Genomic DNA, 25,330 nt, shown 5'->3' with positions numbered 1-25,330 from the left:
CAGGAAAAAAAAGAATAAAGAGCAAAAGTAATGAAACCCAAATCCAGGATCTCTGTCAAGCCCCAAGTCCCTCAGCTTATTGCGCCAGCCTGGTTCCAACCTAAGAATTAAATGATGCAGCCTGTAATAAGCACCTCTTTTCTCTTATACCTCTCTCCAGGGCAAGTGGTGTACAGTCACAAGAAAGGAGATCCTGGCGGAAACTTTGCCTTCACCTTTGATGTGATTGATGAAGGCAGCAACAAACTGACAGACCAGGTCTTTTATATTAATGTATTAGGTAAAGATCATGCTGAAGTCATGTTTTCTTTGCTGCAGAGCTCAGGCCTTCATAGATTCCCGTCCCACATGTACTGCAAGTTAAGATGTAATTCTTGAGGTTTTATTTGTTGTTAATTCAAGTTTGGGGCATGGGAAGAGTTTGCAGATGGAAGGATTAATTCTTTGGCTTCTAACAAGCTCACTGAAAAAGGCAGAAAAATTCCCATTAATATCTTCATACTTTGATGCATTATAGTGTTACTGTTCCCTTGATTAATGCCAAGGGCCAGAGTACCCACTTTGGAATTAACAAGTCTGGGAGGTGTTTGTGTATACGTTGGTTTTAATTCAGCATTTTGAATTAATACCAAGAAAAAGGGGGGAGACAGTCTCCTAACTTACTTTTGTGCTTAACCTTTCAGAGGACAGATTTCCCCCCTCTATCATCGCTAACAAGGGGCTGGTCTTGGATGAGAACTCGGCAAAGACGATCACCACCCTCCAGCTGTCTGCCACTGACCAGGACAGTGAGCCAAGACAGCTCCAGTACAAGCTCACCAAGCAGCCTCAGCTGGGGCACCTGGAGCACATGGCCTCCCCAGGTCAGCAAGGCTAGGTACTCCGAGCAGCAAAGCACTGGAGTCTGAGCCCTAAAGGTCCACTGCAGGAAAAATGTGCTTAGAGGCAGCAGCACAGAGTTATCTTTCCTGATTGATAGAAATCAAATGGTCATTAGCTCAGAGAGTTGAAGAATAGGGTGAGTGGAGGCAAGGCAGCCCGATGATCACAGGTGGAGGTTTATTCAGCCTCTGGGTCAGTTTATGCCCAGTGCTAACCTTGCCTGGGGGACTCCACAGATGAGTCCAGCTTGCTGCTGTGTGCATCTCCTCTTTCAGGACCTGTTGCTGCACCTGCATGACAGGCAAACCTTCAGCCTTTTCTGTGACCAAATATAGTACAATGCCCAAAAGAATCCATCCCCTAATGTCGATGGTAATAGAGCTCATCTTGGAGGACAGACAACTTGCTTTCAGTCCCCTCTTGGCCAGTATGTCACTTGATCCCCAAACACCAGCCTCTTTTGCAGCTGTGCTTTGGAGAGAGGAAGGGAACTAACCTCTGAGTTAGTTTTAAAGGAAGCTACATTGTGGTGTGATGGATACTCGGGTAATGAGTTCTGGTAGTTCAGGGAGGGGGATTGGTCAATCCTGAGAAACTCAGAAAATAATTACTTGCGTATGTGATCTGAATTTTAGAGTTGCATTCCGTGCCCACTGACAGTATGAGTGTCCTACCCCCCTCTGATGAATTAGTGTGCATCTCTGTCATATATTATGCTCTTCTGGTTTAGATTATAGTCATCTAAGATTATATTTCTTCTTAGAACTGGGTTTCTCATTAACGTGAGATTAATGTGGAAATATCTGCTATGTGTTTTCAAGATGCAGACAGTCCCTGTACAGCTCAGTTTTAGTGTGTGCTTTGCCTCATCTTCTCACAGTGTAAGATGTCCTCTGGCAATCACGTTAAAAGGGTAGGAATAATGAATGGGAGTTACAATAAGCAACCCCCTGCTGAAAGAAAATGAAATACTTACAATATTTTTGTCTAAATTGCCAAACATCTTGTACTTCAGAGACCTTAAAGAACGGGATGAAGGATTTTATTCCTTCTGTTATTTAAAATGCGATGATTCTGATTTCTGTGCTTTTTCATGTCTGTGATGGACTTAGAAAAATACAGTCACACACCTTGATAGGGTTGTGCTCGTGATTTAAATGACCTAAAACCTAAGGAGAGAGTACTGGAGTGTTCAAAAGAGAACACAGACCTTTAACGTAATGAGCTCTAAGGAAACTTTGGCTAATCATCCAGTTTTGGCTCATATATTTATGTCAGATCCTGGTGCTTTTTGTAGCATGACCAGAACCTGTCAGGAGCCATTTAGCATCATAAATTAGTGAAAAACATTTTGTCGGGGGTTTTTGGTGGTGTTGGTGAAGCCTGAATTGGAGCAGAACAAACCAAGACTGAGTGCTTATGGCTAGCTATGTCCAGCTCCCTATATTCTCCCCTGCTTCCCTCTGTATTGCACATTTTCCCCTACTGTTCTTTTTCTAGGGACAAGGATTATTTCCTTCAGCCAGGCAGACTTGGCCTCTCGCAGCATCCAGTATGTCCACACCAGTGACATTGAAAAGCATACAGATGCATTCACCTTTTCTGTGTCTGATGGAACAAATGAGGTAAATCCAGCTTGTTTCTTCACCTGAGTCAGAGCAGGGTAGTGATTCTGTAGGATGAGGTGGGACTCAGTTTTCCTCTTGCGTGCTTGAGAGAGACGGTTACACATGACAAGGAAAGGAAACAAACCACACATGACCTTGTCGTTCGGCAACACTGGGTGCTCTTACTTCTGCTATGAGAGATCTCACTCATGACAAGGAAGGAAGCAAGCCCTGTGAAGGTAAGGGGGATGTAGCCTCATGAGACTGGTTTACCAAGATTTCAGTAACTGGTTTTCATCTGCTTACCAACTGCTCCTGGAGCTCAGCTTTCATCCAGTACAGTGACCTAGTGGGAAGGAATAGAAGAGGTCGTGTTCATGTGATCTGAGCTTAGAAGCTCATATTTATTCCCTAAACAAGGCCAGAACAAAGTGACCCAAACTCTGGATGACCATGGTCTCCTTAAAGCATGACTGTTTTAATGAAGTTGCACTCTTGGTAGACTGAATTCATCAAGAGAAGCTTTTCCTCCTCTTTCAGGTGAGCCAAACGTTTGACATCACCATAAACCCTGTGGATGACTCCTTACCCATAGTGCAAAGCCTTGGGATGACAGTTCAGGAAGGGGTGAGAAAAACCATCACTGAGTTTGAGCTCAAAGCAACAGATGCTGACACAGAGGTAAGGCAGGACTCCCCCTTGCCTCCTCCCTCCCCTCTTCTGCTGCCCATCTGGGCTATCAGAAAAATGGGCTTGTGTTCAAAGAGAGAGATTATAGTGAGTGTCATCTCTCTCTGTGATCATACCCTGTGTGATCACAGCATCAAACAAACAGCTTATGGGAGGCCCAGCTTGCGTATAAATAGATGAATGAGTGGTGTTTAAGCAGAGCAAAGCCCTGGCTCAAGACATCTGGGATGTCTCTCGGACACAAAAGCAACAAATCTGCACAGAGAACATTTAGAAGTTGTGATCAGAGCTGATCCTTGCCCTGTCCCACCTTCCCTCTGAACACTGTGGATTTGAACTGAGCTCATGCCTGGCCTTCACACTGAGTTTATGCCTAGCACAGAGGAAAATGACATTTCCTTTTCTTCCTCCTGGATCTGGCCAGAGGCTAAACGGTCTCTTGTTGGCTCTACCTCACTGAGCTGCAGTTCCCTGCAGCAGGAGAGCTCCTGGCTGCCTGTTACTGCCCTCAGCCAAAGATCCTGCCCCAAAGCTTATCGCTGCTTCCAGCCCCAACAGAAGTGATACGGGGCACATTGCTCAGAATGGCTGCAGCATGGGGGACCACTTTTGTGTTCAAGGAGTTGTCTCTTGGATGTGTAAGGACATGCCTGTCCTGGCCCTGGGGTCATGTCATCAGCTTTGCCACTCTTGTCTCCTTGTTGCAGGCTGAGTCAATTACGTTCACAGTCGTGCAGCCTCCCCGACATGGCCTGATCGAACGCATCAGCAACGGGCAGCGTTACCACCAAGCCACCACCTTCACGATGGATGACATCTACCAGAATCGCATCAGCTACAGTCACGATGGTAGCAACTCGCTGAAGGATCGCTTCACTTTCACTGTGTCTGATGGGACCAATCCCTTCTTCATTATGGAGGATGGAGGGAGGCAGGTAAGGGGAAGAGAAGAGGTGGGAGGGAGACCTGCTCTAACTAGTAGAAAGCTGCCTCCTCTCAGGGGAGACTTAGCTGCTGTCTCTCCACTGAAAATGAGGGCTGAATATTCTCAGTTGTGATGCCATTTACTTCTTCCCAGGGGTACCAGCCTTTGTCTGTGCAAACTCACCCCAGGCTCTTGATCCCAAAGAGCTGAAAGGAGCAAAGCTGGTAATGTGGTGGATGAGGCTCTGGCTCCCAAAGTAACAGCCATCTCTCTGAACTTTTTTCAGGTTGTGACAGCAGCACCACAGCGCTTCAAAGTGGATGTTATGTCTGTGGATGATGGGACACCCAGGGTCGTCACCAACTTGGGTTTGCAGTGGCTGGAGTACATGGATGGCAAGGTAGCTGCCTGCCTGGGGTCAGCTTTGGTTGTTTCTTGGGCTGTTCCAGGTGAAGAAGCTTCCCAGGAGAACATCCTGATCCTTCAGCGTTTTTATTTTTGTGCTAAAGGACAGGTGTCCCTCTGTGCCCATGAAGTGTCTTGGAAAAGTCAGAGGTGTGCAGGGATGCCTGCACGGCTGCTCCATTAGCTAAACCAGGCAGCGTCGCTCCAGGGCACTAAATTGCTTCTTGGACCATCTCCTTCCCTTTCATCAGCCAGACCATCAAGCCTGGCTCTTCTTGGCTCTTGCATGAGCTGTGCAGTGCAGTACAGCTCCTGCCCACCTTCCTGGACAGATACATCCTTTTCCTCTTGTCCCTTCTCACAGGGTATATTTTCAGCTTTGCTGATAGCAGAAGAGTCTTGATTTTGTGCCACAGCTGCCGTGGTAGAAATACATGGCTTTCAAAGAGAGATGGTATAGGGATTTCTTGCTGTGACATGCCTTTGTTTTGCTGAAGTCCAAACAAAACCCCAGGAAATTCTCTCCTGTGCTTGTTTTTGAGGACCCAGCATTAACTGCAAATAAATACTTCTGGTTGTCCCAGGAAAAACAGTTGTAAGATACTGTAGGTAAGAAATTGTATTAAGAAATGCCTATCTCAGTTCAAATTCCTGATTTCAGAGAAAGCACTCCTACAGCCTCAGGCACTCTCTCTTTTTCTCCTACAGTTAAAGGTGTTTTCTTTTTAAAGAGAAAGCAGAATGTGGTGGAACTGAGGCACATCCATGTGAGGTCATTGGAAAGCAGCTCACTAGAGCAGCATGAGCTGTCCTGAGTGAATCCTTCAACTTGAGGATGTTTGTAAATGTTTTTTTGCAAAGCCAGGCTTCACCTGAGCATCAGCACAGGTCATGGAGCAGCGGTTTCCAGGTGAAAGCAAAAGATTTGCCATAGCTTTTAGCCCCAGCTAGATAGGGCTGGGCAGCTTGTTCTGAATTTGCTTTTCTTGGAGCCACAGTGGTTTTTCATTAAACACACCAGATGTGAGGCAGAATTTGAATCCTGTGCTGCTCTGTGCTTTTACATCCCTTAGCTTTTCCCTGTTTGACAAAGGGATGATCGGGCTTTTTGGTTGAACAGTCAGTTAGACTTGCACTGCTGCATCTCCTGAGTTTTACTCCGTTGTTTTGGCTTTAATCCAGGCAACAAATCTAATCACTAAGAAGGAATTATTGACGACAGATCCTGACACAGATGACAAACAGCTGATCTATGAGATAACAACTAATCCCAGAAATGGTTATGTGGAGAACAAGCTGAAGCCAGGCACATCTGTGACCACCTTTACGCAGGGTATGGAGTTGGGCTGTGTATACTTTGCTTTTTTCCTTCAAATGCTTCAGTTTGTCAAGATAGCTTTTGCTGGGGTTGTGGCAGGGGGGTGTGGGGAAAAGGTGGTAGGGGACAAGACAAGGGGCAAATCTCAAAGGTGTGTCAGAAATAAGAACTGAACTTTGCTTTCCATTGCAGGAATCCTGTCATTTCTTATAGATGCCATCCTGTGTCCGGTAGCACACCCATGTTTCTTGCATTTCATCAAAGCTACTTTAAATTAACCTTATTTTTAAGTGTGAGCCATTATGGGTGAAGACTAGGCAAGGAAATGTCTTGTCACAGCTTGTAGGGAGGCTTCTACCACAGGTAGGACTAAGAAAGTTAGAAAAGGTCCTGCAGCATGAAGGGCATTTGGAAAACCTGGTCTCTGTGGCTGTGTGGATGAGTGTCTCCACACTGCTCATCTATAAACTGCTGTTGAATTTCTGGGTTGGCTCACTGGATGTCTCCTCCCACAGAGGATGTGAACCAGGGCCTAATTCGGTACGTGATGCACGAGGAGAAGATCCAGGAGACCATGGACAGCTTTCAGTTCTTAGTGAAGGACAGCAAACCCAATGTGGTCAGTGGCAACATCTTCCATGTCCAGTGGTCTCTCCTCAGCTTTACAGACACCAGGTAAGTGGTATGGGCTTTAGAGCACTCTTCAGACAGATGAGGTCTGATCTGGAGGGAAGCAAGTTGAGCTCTGTAATATGTGAGTTCTCTTCCAGTGTGGAGGTGGGAACTCACATGTGTCAGCGAGGAGAAGTTCCTGCTGGGTGTTAAACCATAGAGCAGGGTCGCTGAATAGCTGCCATCTGCCCAAGTTCCTCATTATTAGTGTCCCTCAGATTTTTGATGGAGGCAACAGTCAGCCTGAGTCATGGTGCTCAGCATCAGCATAAACAGACAGGGTTTGCTCCCCAGCCTGTTGTTTGTATCTGCTTGATAGAAACCAGTGTCAGCTGTATTCTGGGTTGTGTCAAAAGGAGCATGGCCAGCAGGTTGAGGGAGGGGATTCTCCCCCTCTAGTCTACTTTGGTGAGAGCCCTCCTGCAGTCCTACATCCAGCTCTGGGGTCTGCAGCATAAGAAGGATGTGGACCTTCTTGAGCAAGTCCAGAGGACGCCATGAAGGTGATCAAGGGCTGGAGCACTCTGCTATGGAGACAGGCTGAGAGAGCTGGGCTTGTTCAGCCTGGAGAAGAGAAGGCTCCGGGGAGACCTTAGAGCAGCTTCCAGTGCGTAAAGGGGCTGACAAGAAACCTGGAGAGGGGATTTTGACAAGGGCAGGTAGGGATAGGACAAGGTGGAATGGCTTTAAACTGACAGGGGAGGTTTAGATTAGATACTGGGAGAAAGTTCTTCCCCGTGAGGGTGCTGAGGTGCTGGCACAAGGTGCCCAGAGAAGCTGTGGCTGCCCCATCCCTGGCAGTGTTCAAGGCCAGATTGGACACAGGGGCTTGGAGCAACCTGCTCTAGTGGAAGGTGTCCCTGTCTGTGGCAGGGGGTTGGAACTGGATGAGCTTTAAGGTCCCTTCCAACCCAAACCAGTCTGTGATTTGATGGTATGTTTCCAGCTACAGTGTCAGAGAGAACGCGGGCTCTGTCGGCGTCACCGTGAGGCGGGTTGGTAACCTCAACCAGTACGCGATAGTCTTGTGCCGCACGGAGCAGGGAACGGCCACATCCAGCTCTGGTTCACAGCTGGGAGAGCATGACTACGTGGAGTACGCGGGGCAGGTAGGTTGGGGACACCAGGAAAGGGAAGGTCTGACCATGCATGCTCTCAGAAGAGATCTCTTTTTTTACTTCAGTTTTTAGGGTGGCATATATGCTTTGCAGGAACATTCTGACAGGCCACAAACGTTACGGGCTTGCTTGAGTAAGAATGTCATTCCTGATCATGCAAAGGGCTATTTATGACTGAGATCAGAAGGGGTAGAGGTCTACACACTGCATTTACCACTGTCTTTGACCTCCAGTAGCTATTTATCCTTGCTGAAGCTCAGTGTCTGATGCTGCCAGTGGCACAGGCAAGGTTAAGAGAGGAAGGACAAGTTTCAGTCTCCAGTCCAAAGACAACAGCCCACTTGCTGCCTTCCAGGTGCAGTTTGAGGAGAGGGAGGACACCAAGGCCTGCACCATCGTCATTAATGATGACAACATCTTTGAGAACATGGAGAGTTTTGCTGTGGAGCTCAGCATGCCAGCCTATGCTCTGCTGGGGAACACCACCCGGGCCACAGTCACTATCATGGACACAGAGGACGAGCCCACCCTGCAGTTCGACAGGAAGACGTACCATGTCAGCGAGACTGACGGGTTTCTCTCTGCTCCTGTGGAAAGGAAAGGTGGGTCAAGCACCTGCAGACAGGCTGTGATATATGTGTGGCTGCCTAGAGCTTGGATTTTAGTGCTGTACTTTATAGGAGCAGTTTAGTGCCTGTCTCCTGCAGTTTCTTCTCACATGACTAGGATTACTGCAGAGCTGCTGAGGAGTCTTTGCAGTGTGTACCTTTGCCAGGCTGAGGAAGACAACTGTTGGAAGGCAAATAACAGTGACCCCCAAACAAGAAGTCTTCCTTGGGGTTTGCTTGTTTATGATTTTAGGGTGATTCTTTGATTTTTTTAGAAGCATCTTTATGATGCAGCTGAAATGACAAGCAACAACAGATGGTTTGATTTTTTCTTTCCCAGCTCTGCTGTAAGATTCAGTTAAATGCAGTTAAAGCTCCTTGATTTTGGATTCGTTTCTCCTCCCAGCATGAGCAGGAGAAAAGCCGTATGTTTATTTTCTGCTTCTTTGTGATCTGTGTTTTATGTGGGCCTTACCGATCCATGTTCTTTAATAAGTAAGTGCCACCCAGTTCCTGATCATGGTAACCAGAGTGCAGATTTGGAGTATGCCTGGAAGTCAGACCTAAACCAGCTTTTTAGGAGCAGCGATGGTGTTCTTCTTAACCCCTAACCCTCTTATCTGGACACTGTTTTAAGTGAATGGTGTGTCCACCAGATAAAGTAAAAGTATTTCCATAGAGTTAAGGGGATTTTTTCTGTTGTGTCTTAGGGGATACCAGCAGCACAGTGTCTGCTCTGTGCTACACCGTCCCCAGATCAGCCAAGGGAAGCAGCCTTCATATGCTGGAATCTGGCTCCGACTTCAAGTCCCGAGGGATGGCAGATGACAGCCGCGTTGTTTTCGGTCCAGGCGTCACTGTCACAACGTGTGACATTACGCTGATCAATGACAGTGAATATGAAGAAGAAGAGGAGTTTGAGATTGTGTTGGCCGACCCCTCAGACAACGCACGCATTGGCAGCTGGGCTTCAGCCACTGTCTTCATTAGTGGTCCCAATGATGCCTCCACAGTGTCCCTGGGAAATGCTACTTTCACCGTCAGCGAGGCTGCAGGTGAAGAGTGCTGCTCCACATGTCACTGGGGTGCTTACCATCGAAGCATGCTTTCACCAGGAAGAGTGACAGAAGGAGTGATTTAGGGCACAGCAGCAGCATTGTAAAAGATCTGCAGAAGGTTTCTGCTCTTCCCTCTGCGCTCGTGGGGAGGGCTGGCGGTTGTCCTCTGCAATAACCTGTGCTGGGTGCAGGAGCAGTGGTGAGGGGAGAAGGGCATGCTGAAGGGAAAGGAGTGGGTTTGTGGTATGTACTGGCTTTCTCATCTTGGTTCTCTTTCGTGTGCAACTGGTGATGCAGGAACCATTGCGATTCCAGTCCTCCGACAGGGACCTGATCTCTCAACCCCTGTCTCGGTGTGGTGTGCCACTCGAGCTTCAGACCCTCCATCTGCCAGCCCGGGAATCGATTATGTCCCCAGCTCCAGGAAAATAGAGTTCAGGCCTGGCAAGACAGAAGAGGTGAGGAGCCAGAGCCACTCCTGATGAGTCTGCTCTGTCTGGTGACACTTCTCTCTTGTTTATGTTACTGCCATTTGCCTGTTTTGAAAATCCTCTTAGGGCCACTTGGGGATTGTTAATGAATATGCTAGGCCCAGACTCACAACTGATCAGCGCTCCAGACAGGAAAGATGCAGTCAGGCCACCTCTCCCAGGATGAAGATGTCTGTCTAATCTCCAAAATGATGTGCCAGATTTATCTTGAACATTGATGAATTCAGGAAAGGCCTGACATAATAACTTTACATTAGACACCCAAATGTGAACGCTGGGGAGGATGAAAGTTTTGCATCTCTGCTTTCCTTCTAGTTCTGCACTCTGACAATCCTGGATGATGCACAGTACCCAGTAATAGAAGGGCTGGAGACATTTGTTGTTTATCTCAGCTCACCCCACGGAGCTGAGCTGACAAAGCCATTCCAAGCCATCGTGGCCATTAATGACATCTTCCAGGATGGTGAGTTATCCATGGCAGTTCTGTCCAGCCCATCCTAGCCTCATCCTTAACAATTCCATGAAGCAGAAAGCTAGTCCAAGCTAGGTTATTTCTGGGCTGGAATAGCCTATTTTCCTGGGATCCTCCCATTCCATTTGGCTGCTCTGTTTCCTTCCATGCTTCACTGCCCACAGGAACTTGGAGTCTTCAGAAATGCAGAATGAATTTTCCTGTAGTGTTCCCTCACTTTCAGCCACGCTTTGCCTTCTCTGCTCAGAGCTCAGTCCTTGTTTCATGCTTTTTGTGAGCTAAAGTCCCCCTTACTATGGGAGAAAGTCTCAGTGCTTGTTTAGTTTTTGTTGTATTTCAGTGTCTCTCGTGTTTGCCTAAGGAAACGTGCATGCCTAAGGAAAGCAGGTGCTGTATAACCTAACTTTGTAGCAGTCTGTAATCATTCCTGTCTTTGTATCTTTTGTTAAGGTCTGCCCTCTTGGCTGCAAGCTATTTGTTCCGTGTCTGTCCACAAACAGTAGGATAATGCTTTGAGACAGAGCATCCATTCCAGTACTGGGTCCCAGTGTAATCCCTACCTGACTCCATGCAGCAGTTCTCCCGGGGTGTATGTGCCTCTATTAGTTCCTGTGTCTCTGTGGAGCTTCAATGCTGCTTGACTTTTTTTATTACCTCCTGCAGTACCGAGCATGCAGTTCACCAAGGATATGTACACAGTGAAGGAGAAGGAGGGTACTCTGCACATCCCCATCTTCCGCACCGGGGACCTGAGCTATGAGTCCTCCGTCAGGTGCTACACCCAGAGCCAGACAGCAGAGGTCATGGAGGACTTTGCAGAGAGGAAAAATGCAGAGGAGTCTCGCATCACTTTCTTGAAAGGGGAGAAGGTGAGTTGAACCTGGCTTATAGGGGGAATGAAGAACCATTGATGGGAGGGCTTCAGATCTCCTCTTCAACACTGCATTGTCAGAGGCTGTCCACACTAGTTTCATAGATGCTTAAAGTCACAAATACAACATAACTCTGAAGGTGTTGTTTGTTTCATGATAAAACTGGTTCAAATGTGAAATGCAAATCCTCTGTGTCAGTAGGACTCAGGATTGTTTTAGCAGAGAGCTGTCAGTTTGTGGAGGCAGGTGCGTTCCCTGCTGTGTCTCATCGTGTGACGGGGTGGTTTGTCCACAGTGAAGTGGCAGCTTCCGGTATTGACAATACTTGGATATTAAACACTAGATAGTTAAGTACAGTGTGGCCTTTAAGTGGCTTCATCGGATTATGAGTATTTGCTGTTTTCTCCTGCTTGCTTGGCTTTAGGTGAAGAACTGCAGTGTTTTTATCAGTGATGACTCTGCCTTTGAGCCAGAAGAGCAGTTCCAGGTCTATCTTGGTAGCCCACTTGGAAACCATTGGAGTGGAGCTAGGGTTGGGAAGATGGACATGGCAACTGTAACTGTCACCAATGATGAAGATGGTAAGCAAGGATACTCAGCAAGGATGTAGCTGTTATGTAGGATGCAGTTCCAAGGTAGCCAGTACAGTCTCTACAGTTTGCTGTTTAATTTAGCACACATGAATGCCTTCAGTCACATAGCCACAGCTCTGTGTGCAGGTCACCAACGTGGTGGCTTTGTGCACTGGTCTTAAGGGAGGGATGGAATAACAGTGGCTTGAACCCACCATTTGTCCCATTTCTCATTCTGCTGCATTTGCACAGGGAGTTGCTGTGCTTCCCCTGGGAGATGTTGCCTTCCCTCCCCAGTGTCGCAGCCTGGAGAGATCTGCTGAGAATAAGGGGGATGCCAGGTCCCGCTGGTGTGACTGCCAGTGGGGGCTGTAACACCATCGTGTGGCATGGATTTGAGGGTGTGTGTTTCAGTAGGAGGCAGGCAATGGGAGAATCATTTTCCATCCAATACCTGTGTTGGGTTTTGCCCCACTCCTTGGCCTAATTCACATCCAGCGCTTGCAGCTGCAATTCTGACCCCTGCTTTATAGAGCCCCTTGCTCTGAAGATCATAGAATCACAGACTGTTTCGGGTTGGAAGAGACCTCAAAGCTAATCTAGTTCCACCCCAACTGCCATGGGCAGGGACACCTCCCACTAGAGCAGGTTGCTCCAAGCCCCTGTGTCCAACCTGGCCTTGAACACTGCCAGGGATGGGGCAGCCACAGCTTCTCTGGGCAACCTGTGCCAGTGCCTCAGCACCCTCATAGGGAAGAATTTCTTCCTAATGTCTAATCTAACTCTACCCCCTGTCAGATGATGCGTAGATGAGAGTCTAAAAGGAGCTGAGCTTAGCTCACCCCGGTTGCTGAATGCCCTTCATCTGTAAATTGTCAGCTGGTATGCAAACCACACAGGGCTTTTTCTTCACTGCTGTTTGTTCAGCACCCACCATTGAGTTTGAAGAGGCTGCATACCAAGTACGGGAGCCGCCTGGCCCGGAGGGGGTTGCTGTTTTAAATATCAAGGTGGTCCGGAGAGGGGATCAGAACAGGACCTCCAAAGTCCGCTGCAGCACCCGCGATGGCTCGGCTCAGGCCGGAGTGGATTACTATCCCAAGAGTCGGATGCTCAAATTCAGCCCAGGTAAGGGGTTCTCGGAGGGAAGATCAGAGGTGGTGGCATGACCAGTGCCATTTTGTGCCTATCAGAAAGGAGCATTGAAGGGAAACAGTCAGGAGATGTGGAAAAAGCCACTTCTTGCATGAGGTTTGCAACACAGCACACATCTAACTGCTCCCAATGAACTGCATTAGCTGTAAGAAGGCATAATATACCCTTAGATTTCAGGGTTTAGATTTGATTTGGGGTTTGATATGGGGCTTATACAGTCTCTGTGGGAAGAAATACGTATCCACTGTGTTTGTTACAGGTGGGGTGCAAGACTTTCTCTTTCTTTACATTAGACATGCCCTTTCCCCTCTCCCCTTCTGGGTGCCTGATCATTGTCAGTTCAAACACACTGATGTTCCAAGTTCCAGCCCTCTCTGCTTCATAAGCAAAGTGCCAAGCTGCCCAAGCAGATGGGCAAGGAAAAGAAGGAGGAAATGAAAGCTTGGAGGTGGTGAGCGCTTTATTGAGACTTCCTGTACCCTGGAGTTAACGTCACTTGAAAAAATGGGAAAGCCATCCCAAAGCTTGCCATGTTTTGTCTTGTGTACATTTCATCCTTTCGCAAGCTCCCACTGGATGAGAAGGATCTGGAGTTTGGTGTGTTTGGGGATTTTTTTCTGTGGTTTTTGGTAGTATATTTAAAGTATGCTACATAGACTTCCTGTGTGGTCTTTTCTAAATGTGACTCTTCTGGGCTGCAGCCTTACACTCTGCTGTGGCTATAATCTTGTTACGCAGAAAGGCTGAACTGTTAAACGACAGGAAGAAGCACCAGCATCTGGCTGGCGAGAGTAAAGTGGCCTTCAGAGAATGTAAGGCTCAGCAGAGAACTTTCAGGATCCAGTGCAACAGCTCAGAGCATGCTGCTGGACCAAGAAGCCCTCACCAAACAGTTCTGCATACTGATGTGAGAGACAGTAGAGATGCTCACAGCAGTGGTAGGAATGTACTTTGGATCATAGATTTTCACTATAGACAGCTAATGCAAGACAGGCATTATTAATCCTCAGATGGCATCTGCTAGTAAATCTATCACCTGATCAATTGGATCAGTTGTCGTAGCTGGAGTTTTATGTATGGAGTAGATTCCTGTGGGAACAGGGCTAAATTATTAGTAGCAATGAGTGGAAATAAAATTTATAATGCATATTTTATCATAAAGTTTTAGTGGTCATAGCCTAGACCAGCTGTGCATCTTTTTTATGAGAACTTCAGAGCAATATCTGATGATGAATGGAATTCCCTCTGTTTCTCCTGCATTTCCTCTCACAGGTGTGAACCACATCATGTTTAAGGTGGAGATCATGTCCAATGAAGACCGGGAGTGGCATGAGTCCTTTTCTTTGGTGCTGGGTCCAGATGATCCAGTGGAAGCTGTTCTTGGAGATACCAGCACTGCAATAGTGACTATTTTGGACCAGGAGGCAGCGGGGAGCCTGATTCTACCAGCACCTCCTGTAGTAAGTTGCCCGTTGCAGTGGGTGTGATTTAGTAGCCTTCAAGTACAGACTGAAAACCCCAGTGGGGTTTCTGAAATAAAATGAAGAGGTGCAATGATGTGGCAGGGTTGGAGTGTGTGGGAAGGACACACTCCTCTGCCTCTTCCCTCAGCCTCAGGTGAATGCTGCTGTCTTGCATCCATACAGGTTGTCACCCTGGCTGATTATGACCGGGTGGAAGAAGTGACCAAGGATGGTGCTAGGAAATCCCCTTCCCCAGGCTACCCGCTCATCTGTGTCACTCCCTGTGACCCTCACTTCCCCAAGTATGCCATCATGAGGGAACGCTGCAGTGAGGCTGGGATCAACCAGACCTCAATACAGTTCAGCTGGGAAGTAGCAACCCCCACAGATGGGAACGGAGCCAGGTCACCTTTTGAAACCATCACTGACAACACACCATTCACTAGCGTCAACCATAAGGTATGTGGGGGGTACCAGCATCACAAAGCTGCAAGAGCCCATGGCAACTTTTAGCTGGTAGTGCACACTTTAGTTACACACAAGTTAAAATCTAAAATCTCCTTAGACTTGGGAACTGGCGTGAGACATCTGCATGGTTCTTTAGAGTTTATTCTTTTTCTTTCTGCTTCAGAAAATTTAGCACTGTTTTTCACTGAGCTTGCTAAAAGCACCACTTCTGTTGACATGGGAGGTGGCTTCGTGAGTTCTTGGACACTTGAGTAAATATCTGGTGGCAGGAGATGGATGGAGCCTGGCAAATCTTAACAGCTCAGGCTCCTTCTTCCCCTCCCTTCAGTATGTGGGCAGAGTTTGGAAGCTGTAAAGCATCCAACATACTCAAGCATCTACTGCAGCATAGGTAACAAGGTGCACATCCAAGTGGTCAAGTAGACATCAGCATGTACGTGCTCTTGCGTTGGAGTGTGCCTTGGCTTTGTGCTGCCTCAAATCACCAGGACAGAGTGATTTTGCTACACAATTGGATGTTGCAACACTGGTGTCATTGACCCACAGGCATGTTTCTCCCTCCTTGTTCCCTGCAGGTGCTGGACAGCATTTACTTCAGCCGCCGGTTCCATGTACGCTGTGTGGCCAAGGCTGTGGACAAGGCTGGCCATGTGGGGACCCCCCTGAGAAGCAATGTAGTGACCATAGGCACAGACAGTGCCATTTGTCACACGCCTGTGGTCGCTGGGACAGCCCGTGGTTTCCAGGCACAGACATTCATTGCCACGCTGAAGTACTTGGACGTCAAGCACAAGGAGCATCCCAACAGGTATGCGCCTGGAGAAGCAGAGAGCTTGGGTCAAGAGCAGAACATGTGTCTGAAATCACATCCCTCCATGCGGTGTGCCCACTTGAACAGCTCACGTGCTCAGGGTAGTGCTCCTACTCTCTTCCTCGAACCCTGCTCTGCTGAGAGAGTGCCATTCCCCTCAGGAATTTGGAGTTGGTGGGACAGCTTAAGGAGCAGATGTATAGTTGGGGAAATCTAGCTGAAACTAAATATCGGGCTACTACTAGCAGGCTCACCCTGTCGGTGCTGTGCTGCTGCTTTTTTCTGCTGTCTCATCCAGTGTTTGTTCCAGAATCCACATCTCGGTGCAGATCCCCCATCAGGATGGTATGCTGCCGCTCATCTCCACCCTGCCACTCCACAATCTGCATTTCCTTCTCTCCGAGTCTATCTACAGGCACCAGCATGTCTGCTCAAACCTGGTCACCATCAGAGACCTCAGAGGCATCTCAGGTAATCCTTAAAGCCAGCCTTTGCTTTCTGAAGTTGGTAGTTAGGAAGAAGCCAGTAAAGAAATATACATCAGAAGGTTTTGTCTACCCCTGGGCTCTCTTGACATTAGGTAAACCATAATTTATCTTCCTGTACTAACAGCAGGGGAGCAGAGTTGCCCCACTGAAGATGAGATGTGATGCCTGGAATGTTTAAAAGATAATGGGATTAAGGTGCACTGGTTGTAGGTTCACACCATGCTGGTCATTTTCTGCTTTCAAAACTGTCTTGTGATATCCATGTGGTTAGAGAGAGATCCACAGGAAGCAGATCACTGTGTGTGTGTCACTGAGGTCTCCCACATGGCAACAAGAAGCAGCAAAAGCAAATTCACTCCTGAAGTAAATGCCAGAGATGAACAAAAAAAGGCAGTTAGTGTCTCTGACACTCAGGGTAATGTGATCCATGGTGGGCAGGGAGTTGTTGTGCTTCATTCTTATCAATTCATACTCAATTGAATTCAGTTCTGCATTTCTTAAGGTTTAACTTCAGCCTTTAATTAATAGGTTCATAAGTTTGGGGTTTAGGATTCTTGTCCCATTCCTATAACTTTTTCCCCTGTGAAGACCTGTGTGTATTCCGTGTGACCTCTAGGATTATGAAGAGAGAGGAGCCTGTTAAATCCCTAGTATAACAAAAGTCACTGATGTGATTTGAGAGTGAAATGGGACCTCAGTCTCTTTAAAATCTGAAGTGATCAGTGTCTCAATGTCTGTTAATCCCAGAGGCAGGGTTTCTGGATGAAGTGACCTATGACAGCCTTGTTCTTGGGCCTGGCTATGACCGCCCCTACCAGTTTGACCCCACGGTGAGAGAGCCAAAGACCATCCTGCTCTATAAGCACCTCAACCTCAAGAGCTGCATCTGGACTTTCGATGCTTATTATGACATGACTGAATTAATTGATGTCTGCGGAGGCTCTGTCACTGCTGACTTCCAGGTAAGATGCCATATCCAAAACTCCTCCACATAATCCACATCCTGCTCAATTCTTAGGTAAAGAGCCACTTAGTGTTCTTGTATGTTTGCAACTGGAGCATGGTTTTCCCCCCCTTTACCCTAGAAAAGAACAGTGCTTTGTGAAATGCACTTAATTCATTTACTTTCATTGGGGTAACAAATGTTTTATTCTTTTAATCTTCAGAACACCAGTAAAATACGGGTTTTTAAGTAGAAGGATGTACTGGAAATACAAAACATTCTCAGCTGTGCTCTAGTCTGTTACAATTTGGGCTATATTCTTAGCCAAAAGATCAAAGAACCAGAGCAGAGGCACATCAGTTCATACTCTGCAGTGGAGCAAAGTCATGGGAATTTTTAAGTAATTTCTTAATTAACTGGCTGGCAGACCAAAAGCCTAAAATGTTCTTCTATGAAATAGTGGCTTTCGCTACTAGAGGTGTCTCACTGCCCTCTCATGGATGGATGATACATGTACATCCCACTCTAGTGAATATGTCATCTTCATTAGGTTCTCGTATGAAATTCCCAGTTAGAATGTTATGGCCAGCATCATCTCTTTTAACTCCTGCTGGTCTGGAATACTTTGTTAACTCTCCTTTTAGACCTCCAATGATTTGCACAAGTCCAGAGAAACTATTTGACCTGAACTGCAGAATTTAGTACATGGAGAGTGGCACCAACCCATCTGGAATTCTCTCTGAGCAATCTCAGGGGCTTGCAAGAGTACAGCTGCATGTTCTGCAGATAATAAATGGTGCATGTGTATAGCTGTAGAGCTCTGGTATTTCGGATACTCATAAGGCTAGTCCTGAGCAAGCAGAATTGCTTATTTTTAATTCACAGAATTGGAAAGCAGGTAGATTTTGAGGTGAAGTTATGACGACAGCTCTTTATACCACCACACCAGTGTGTTTTAGCACTTGCCCTTATTTAAAATGCAAGTTTGTCTAAAGTACCTACATGTAAAGGTAAAGAAAGGCCAGACAGCCATCTCTTGAGTTGATTTTAGGAGTTCTGTAGCACATGAGGTGCACTCTGCTTGCATACTTTTCCCAGCAGTTCATTATTACTTTTCAAATGGCAGCCCAGCAGTAACTTTTTTTGCAAATCGGGTAATTGTTTGCCAGTAGTGCTCAGTCTTCATGGAGCAATGACATGATACTGCTTTAGAAATATTTCATCCCCACATTATCCTCCCTGTGTTGAGGACATGCATGGTCCAGAACTAAAAAAGAGTCTTCTGTTGCAGGTACTCTGGCTTTTTCCCCCCTTTGCAGCACAGAATGAGAATGCAGTGCATACTGAGTCAATGTCTCTTGTTTGGAAAGTGCATCACCACCTTTTTTTGGGTTTTATTGACAGGTACGAGACTCTGCTCAGTCCTTTTTAACAGTCCATGTCCCACTCTATGTGTCCTATATTTACGTGACAGCGCCGAGAGGTTGGGCTTCTCTTGAGCATCACACAGAGATGGAGTTCTCCTTTTTCTATGATACTGTTCTCTGGAGGACAGGTAGGTCCACGCTGTGTGAGGGGGTACAGGAGAATCGGTTTGTTCTTGGGTTGGGTTTTGTTTCCCTTTTTCTTAGTTTCTGCACTGCCACCACAGTGCTGAGCATAGGTAGCACTTGCTAAAGTAGACTGAAAAGTGCTGCAAGAAAAGAGCTCTCCCTTCATCCAAGTCTCCACAGCCAGGCAGAGGTTGCTCCCTCTGGGATATTTGGAGTGATTGTTGTGTGAGAGCTGCATGGTTCTCACAGATGAACTTTTCCCATAGTATCGCCTTGTTTGTTAAATCAGCAGTGTTCCTGACTCACTGTTTGTTAAATCAGCAGTGAGCCCTGACTCATTCCAGTCCTCTGCTGGTGGTTACATCCATGCATCCATGCATGGTTTATCCTGTGCCTGTGAGTCTTCTATTTTCCAGATTGTTAATCTTTCCTTTCCCACAATATTTGGAGCCTCTGTGTGCTGCAAACCCGTGCCTTCAGCCTTGAGCAGTATTGTGACAGTGCCTCACCTTGGATTATATTCTGCCAGCAGTGACACTTCAGTGCTGTGGAGGAGGAACTCACAGAGTTCATGGAGGGCCACTCAGGAGTTAAGGCCAGGAGTACCCAGAAACAGTTACCTTTAACTTATTATGTACAATAAGTTACATTCACAGGCTAATCATTGGGGGGGGGAATGCAGTATACTTAATTCCTTTATGCTTGAGTGAGACAGGAGGATAATCTCATTGAAACTATACCTTTTTGGAGCTCTCTCAAATGCTTCTGGAGCTACATGGGGCTGACAGAGCCCACGTGAGGACCAACTGTCTGTGTGGTCTCCCTGGTGACTTTGTTCTTGCTGCACCGTGCAGGCATTCAGACAGACAGCATTCTCTCAGCCCGGCTGCAGATAATCAGGATCTACATTCGGGAGGATGGACGGCTGGTTATTGAGTTCAAAACACAGGCCAAGTTCAGAGGTGAGAGTGTTAGTCCTGATAGAGGAAGAAATCACCATACAAATACAGATCTGCTCTGAAAACAGGGAGCAGAACCAGTCCCTCTTCCCACGAGGCGTCCCTCCCTGTGCCGAGGTGTGCAGTGAGGGCTCTCCCCATACTCTGCCTTATCTGTCACCACCTCATCCTCACCCCAGGGCTCTTTGTCATGGAGCACCACAGCCTGCCAGATGTCAAATCTTCTTTAATGACTCCAGACCACCTGGGAGGGATTGAGTTTGACCTGCAGCTGCTGTGGAGCGCTCAGACTTTCGACTCTCCCTACCAGCTCTGGAGAGCAACCAGCTCCTATAACAGGTGAGAGTTATGGGTTCAGCCACTTCCAGCAGCTTCCCACAGCACAGTGTTCTTAAGAAGTCACCATGCGTGCAGTTAACAGCAGCAGTGGAGCAGTTTCAAACCAGGCCAGAGTAAGCAATCCCTGTTGCCCTTTCAGTCATGTCACTCAAGGGCTGAGCTCCAGCATGCAGGGAGCCACTGCCAGGGCTGAAGACGCTCCTCTGCTCGTTGTGTAAGAAGAGGGAAAACTCAGTTCATCTCCTTGCAAATCCATTTTTCTAGCCAACCTGGCCTTGAACAGTGCCAGGGATGGGGCAGCCACAGCTTCTCTGGGCAGCCTGTGCCAGCGCCTCAGCACCCTCACAGGGGAGAATTTCTTCCTACCGTCCAATCTAAATCCCTGCTCTGTCAGGTTAAAGCCATTTCCCCTTGTCCTGTCACTACCTGCCTTTGTCAAAAGTCCTTCTCCAGTACGTGACTATTTATTCCTACAGCCTGTGCTCCTTGCACAGAGGGTCAAATTAAACACCACAGGTCAAATTTGTCCTTCCTGCAGCTGCTGGAGATGATGGACATTTCTGGGGCAAGTGAGAAGTCCTGCTATGCACTTTGTCTTGCCTGCTTATACTAAGTAGAAAAAGGTGGATGTTGGGCAAACACATCAGCTGGGTGAACAGCCTGGAATCCTGTTTGGTGACCACAATGTCTCCTGTCTCTTCCCAGGAAGGACTACTCTGGAGAGTACACGATCTTCTTAATCCCCTGCACTGTGCAGCCCACGCAGCCATGGATAGAGCCTGGAGACAAGCCCCCACCCTGTACAGCTCACGCTCCCGAGCGGTAAGGAGCACCCACCACCACCCACTGGGACAGTTTCGGCACATTGGGGTTGTTTGGGTGGTCACAGCAGGTATGTTGGCACCCTACAACAGCAGCAGGAAGGGAACAGGGGAGGGGTTGAAGCTCCCCTTTGGCTCAGGAGTTCCCCTGCAACTGAAACCGTCCTCCAGGCAATGAAAGATTGCACCGTCACAGAGGTTTTCAGCCTCCAAACCTATGTAGCGTTTGGTTGTCCCCACAAAGAAAGAAAATCAAACCTGTTGGGAGAAGGCTTCAACTGGCCGTGCAGAGCACTGCACCACTGCTACTGCTGTTACCACCCTACTGTGGGCTGCTAGACTACAAATAGTAAAGCAGGAGGGAAGAAAGGAAGCTGACTGTGTAGGTCACCAGCATGACCTTCAGATGTGTGCAGACTAAACTTCTCCTTTTTCTCTTCCTGTCTCAATTTAGGTTTTTGATCCCAATTGCCTTTCAGCAGACAAACCGCCCAGTCCCCGTTGTCTACTCCCTGAACACGGAATTCCAACTCTGTAACAACGAGAAGGTGTTTCTGATGGACCCCACCAAATCTGAAATGTCTCTGGCAGAAATGGATTACAAAGGAGCTTTTTCAAAGGGTAGGATTTATTTTCTTTCTCCTTCCCATTCTTCTTGTACTTGATCATAGAATCATGGGATGATTTGGGTTGGAAGGGGCCTTAAAGCTCATCCAGCTCCAAGCCCCTGCCGTGGGCAGGGACACCTTCCACTAGAGCAGGTTACTCCAAGCCCCTGTGTCCAACCTGGCCTTGAACACTGCCAGGGATGGGGCAGCCACAGCTTCTCTGGGCACCCTGTGCCAGCGCCTCAGCACCCTCACAGGGAAGAGCTTCTTCCTAATGTCTAATCTGAGTCTCTCCTGTTAATTTAAACCGCTCCCCCTTGTCCTATCACTACATGCCTTTATAAAATTTTTCTGACTTCAAAATTTCCATTCCTCTGAAGAAGGATAAATCCCAGATTTGGCTTTACCTCCTTTATAGCAACAAATGGTATTTTGAGCCCTGTAGCAGCATGACAAGACAAGAAAGTGTTATTGGCATGGTATTTTGCCACCTGCAGAACCCAGTCTAAACCCTTCAAAACCCAGAGCCACGTGTCATCTGGTGCATTTGGCTCTAACAGTGGTTCTCTTGTTGAGTCAGATAATTCAACTCGACCTTGTTTTCTCCCAACCTCCTCAGGACAAATCCTGTACGGCCGCGTACTCTGGCACCCTGAACAAAACCTGAACGCCGCTTACAAACTGCAGCTGGAAAAGGTCTACCTGTGTACTGGCAAGGATGGCTACGTGCCTTTCTTTGACCCAACGGGCACCGTCTACAACGAGGGGCCCCAGTATGGCTGTATTCAACCCAACAAGCACCTCAAACACCGATTTCTTCTCTTGGTAAGTTTCTCCATGCTTTGGTTGTGTGTGATGTGTCTGGTCTCTCAGCCTCTCACTGCCCTAATGGAGCTGGGGACTGAATTTCCTTCCTACTTATGAGGTAGACAAATGTCCTGTCCTTCTCTGCTTATACTATGGCTTGGAATTGACAGACTGGCAGCATATAAATTTATTTACCAATTACACAGAAATTGCATGCATCTATGATTAACTTCCCAGATGCATTCAGCTCTTACTACGTGCTCTGTAATTAACATTTGCCAACATCTTCACTGGAGAAGGGCTATGTGAATGGTGTGAGTGAGCTGGGTGTGAATACATGAGCAGGCTGTTCAAACTCTTCTCCCCACCTCCAGCTCTACAAACCTGGTTTTGACATGGATCAGTGGTAAAACAGTAGGAAGCCTTTACAAATCATAAGTATTTTCTGCACATTAAGCTATGCCTTTACAGAAAAGTCCATGCCTGTGTGTAGGTGTGGAGACTGGGCACTTGGAACCGATTCCTAAGGCACTACACAGGGGTTACTCAGTGCTTGTGGCCTCCTTTGGGTAAGACAACAGTGTGTGCTTCTCTTCCTGATGCCTCTCTTGATTTCCAGGACCGAAACCAACCAGAAGTGACGGACAAGTATTTCCACGATGTGCCTTTTGATGCCCACTTTGTTTCGGAACTGTCTGAGTTTCACTCAGTAAGCAGCATGCCCGGAGTTGATGGATTTACTCTCAAGGTGGATGCTCTGTACAAGGTACGTACCAAATGATAGCAGCCACCCAAAACTAACTTCTCCCAGATACTTTTTGAGTTGTAGTCCCTGATATCTGGGCCATGGAGAGGCCAGTTTGTAATGAAGTGACCTGTTTGCTGAAGGGCCTTCTTGGCATTTCTAGGATTGGACTAGAAATTAATGGTAGGGCAAGTTAAGACACAAACTCCAGCACTGAAAATGGAGATAAGGAATTTATTGTGGGTTGGTTTTTTTTCCCCAAAGCACTTAGGAAAGAAGCTTTTTAAAAATACATTAATCATAGAATGGTTTGGGTTGGAAAGGACCTTAAGATCATCTAGTTCCAACCCCCCTGCCACGGGCAGGGACGCCTTCCACTAGACAGGGTTGCTCAAGGCCCCATCCAGTGTGGCTTTGAACACTGCGAGGGATGGTGTTCCTGAATTAATTATTGACATTGTCAGAGACAAGACTAACACCTCACTTTGTGATAAATATTATGGCAGGTGCTCAGAAAACCAAGCTGAGCTTTTGAGCTGAGGAACAGGATGCAAGATGCAGCCAACTCTGCCTTTACTTAAAACCACCTGATCTAAAAGCTATAAAGCACCATGTGTGCGTCTGTCTTCTCTTTCTTCAAGGTGGAAGCTGGACACCAGTGGTACCTTCAGGTCATCTATGTGATCGGCCCGGAGAGCATGGCAGGACCTCGTGTCCAGCGCTCCCTCGCTCACCACCGGAGGCCACGCGGCCGCAGGGACCTGGTTGGTGCCGATGGGAGGCCAATGCTAGACGACTCCTTGATCTATGACAACGAAGGCGACCAGATCAAGAACGGCACCAACATGAAGTCTTTGATCTTGGAGAGGGAGGAAGCTGCCGTCGCAGCCTCCTTCTCCCAAACAGGTGCTTCCCTGGGGAGCGCCTTTGCCGCCATTGCCCTGCTGCTGCTGGCCGGGCTTTGCCTGCTCACCGGGAAGCATCGGAAGCTGCGGCAGAAGCAGGAAGCAGCCCCAGAGGAGCATCCACTGAACACCAAGGTGGAGCTGCCCCGGGGAGCTGAGAGGTCAGTGGACAGCCGGTACTGCACCGTGCGGAATGTTAATGTGTGGAGGGAGACCGGCAGGAAGGTGAAGCAGGTGAACTTGGAAGTCAAAGTCCACAGCAATATGCATGATGGAACGGAAGTTTAATGGAGCACACGCTTTGGTTTGGTAAAGGCTTTTTATAAATTGTAAAAGAAACTCACAAAAATAATCCAGAAAGGAGAAACTAAGAGAAGTTCTGATAGGTTTGTGTACTCTGGTGAGGAGGAGGAGCAGCCCTGGCCCATCTCTGCGCCCCCCCATCACCGGGATTAAAGGCTGAACGTGGACCTGACGCGGAGGGCGACCGGGATGTCGCTTCCCTGCGCTTCCCCTACTTCAGCCCCGCTGTTCCCGGTGGAGACGCGCCCGGTGCTCGCACCGGGGGATGTAGTGCCACCCCTCGGCCACCGGGTGAAGCTGCGCTCAGCAGTGGTGCTCCGCGTCCGCCAGAGGGCGCCAGGCAGGGGGGTCATCATGAAGTCATCACCTGAAGAGTGACGTCATATCTTAACATCATGTGTAAACAACGCTACTTACAGGCATCGACTAAGGAGTTAAATGTTCAAAGCACCTATAACCACTGAGCGGACAGAAGAATCAAAGGCAGGGGAAGGAGCCTGCCCCAGGATCACATATGACTCCCACACATTGAATTCTAAAATCCAAATTTAATGCTGGAATTAAACTGGGAATGTTTATCTGAGGAATGCTTAATGTGCTGCATGAACATGGGGGGAACGGGGGAAATAAAGACGCCAAAGCCAGGCACAGGGCCGCTATGTGCTGGTCACACCTAGTGGTGTGACCTACTGCTCCTTCCTGCGCCACGTCGTGAATCACTCACTGTCATAACCTGAAATCAATATACTGTAATACGGAGTAACTGATTAGTTAATGACAGTTGTGGGCATTGTAAGGCAGTGGTAGGGTGGGACAGGAGGATGGTGCTGGGGGTCTGAAAGCACCTTTCACCCCAGAGACTACCTCAGATGTTTAATTTGGGGACCAAACTGACTGGACCCCTGCTCTGGAGGGAGTCCATGCACCAGCCCACACCCCTACCACAGCCCAACACTCCCCATTGCCCCCCACTCCCCTAAGCCAGCACCAGCTTGACCCTGGCTTTGACTCCAGAAATGCCCAATGGGGGCTTGTTTCTGAGCCCAGAGGTGCAGGACTTGGGCTCTGGCTGGGAAATGCCCAGCTCGGTCCGTGCTGCAGAGCCCCGGGCCTGGGTCCCAAGCACCAAAACACCCTCCTGAGCCACAGAACACACCGCTGACTCCCAAAACACCCTCGTGAACGCCAAAGCAGCGTCCTGAGCATTGAGCCGGCCCTGACTGCGCTGAACCAACCCCCAGCTGAACTCCCATGTGTTGTGGAACAGCTCCG

General features: G+C 48.0%; 1 protein-coding gene across 1 annotated transcript in view; it reads left to right on the top strand.

Moving 5' to 3' along the window:
* FRAS1 (Fraser extracellular matrix complex subunit 1) overlaps window positions 1-24,043 on the top strand; it is a gene marked incomplete at its 5' end in the record, with an annotated part of 40,242 nt that extends 16,199 nt beyond the window's left edge. Inside the window, 29 exons of the mRNA XM_010014779.1 lie at window positions 161-280; window positions 684-863; window positions 2,383-2,507; window positions 3,030-3,170; window positions 3,887-4,114; window positions 4,391-4,504; window positions 5,692-5,842; window positions 6,343-6,502; window positions 7,446-7,608; window positions 7,973-8,219; window positions 8,936-9,280; window positions 9,581-9,741; window positions 10,090-10,237; window positions 10,910-11,115; window positions 11,543-11,699; window positions 12,618-12,818; window positions 14,118-14,305; window positions 14,492-14,767; window positions 15,352-15,584; window positions 15,898-16,058; window positions 16,823-17,037; window positions 18,423-18,573; window positions 19,426-19,533; window positions 19,710-19,869; window positions 20,575-20,691; window positions 21,145-21,311; window positions 21,918-22,123; window positions 22,725-22,871; window positions 23,492-24,043. Coding sequence (XP_010013081.1) covers window positions 161-280; window positions 684-863; window positions 2,383-2,507; window positions 3,030-3,170; window positions 3,887-4,114; window positions 4,391-4,504; window positions 5,692-5,842; window positions 6,343-6,502; window positions 7,446-7,608; window positions 7,973-8,219; window positions 8,936-9,280; window positions 9,581-9,741; window positions 10,090-10,237; window positions 10,910-11,115; window positions 11,543-11,699; window positions 12,618-12,818; window positions 14,118-14,305; window positions 14,492-14,767; window positions 15,352-15,584; window positions 15,898-16,058; window positions 16,823-17,037; window positions 18,423-18,573; window positions 19,426-19,533; window positions 19,710-19,869; window positions 20,575-20,691; window positions 21,145-21,311; window positions 21,918-22,123; window positions 22,725-22,871; window positions 23,492-24,043 — 5,528 coding nt within the window. The remainder of the gene's footprint in view (window positions 1-160; window positions 281-683; window positions 864-2,382; window positions 2,508-3,029; window positions 3,171-3,886; window positions 4,115-4,390; window positions 4,505-5,691; window positions 5,843-6,342; window positions 6,503-7,445; window positions 7,609-7,972; window positions 8,220-8,935; window positions 9,281-9,580; window positions 9,742-10,089; window positions 10,238-10,909; window positions 11,116-11,542; window positions 11,700-12,617; window positions 12,819-14,117; window positions 14,306-14,491; window positions 14,768-15,351; window positions 15,585-15,897; window positions 16,059-16,822; window positions 17,038-18,422; window positions 18,574-19,425; window positions 19,534-19,709; window positions 19,870-20,574; window positions 20,692-21,144; window positions 21,312-21,917; window positions 22,124-22,724; window positions 22,872-23,491) is intronic.
* Window positions 24,044-25,330: the final 1,287 nt, after the last annotated feature.

This window comes from Nestor notabilis, unplaced genomic scaffold (assembly GCF_000696875.1).
Source record: "Nestor notabilis isolate BGI_N333 unplaced genomic scaffold, ASM69687v1 scaffold15295, whole genome shotgun sequence".
NCBI classification, from domain to species: domain Eukaryota; kingdom Metazoa; phylum Chordata; class Aves; order Psittaciformes; family Psittacidae; genus Nestor; species Nestor notabilis.
Note: the sequence above shows the minus strand (reverse complement) of the source record. Positions and strands in the feature narration are given on the sequence as shown.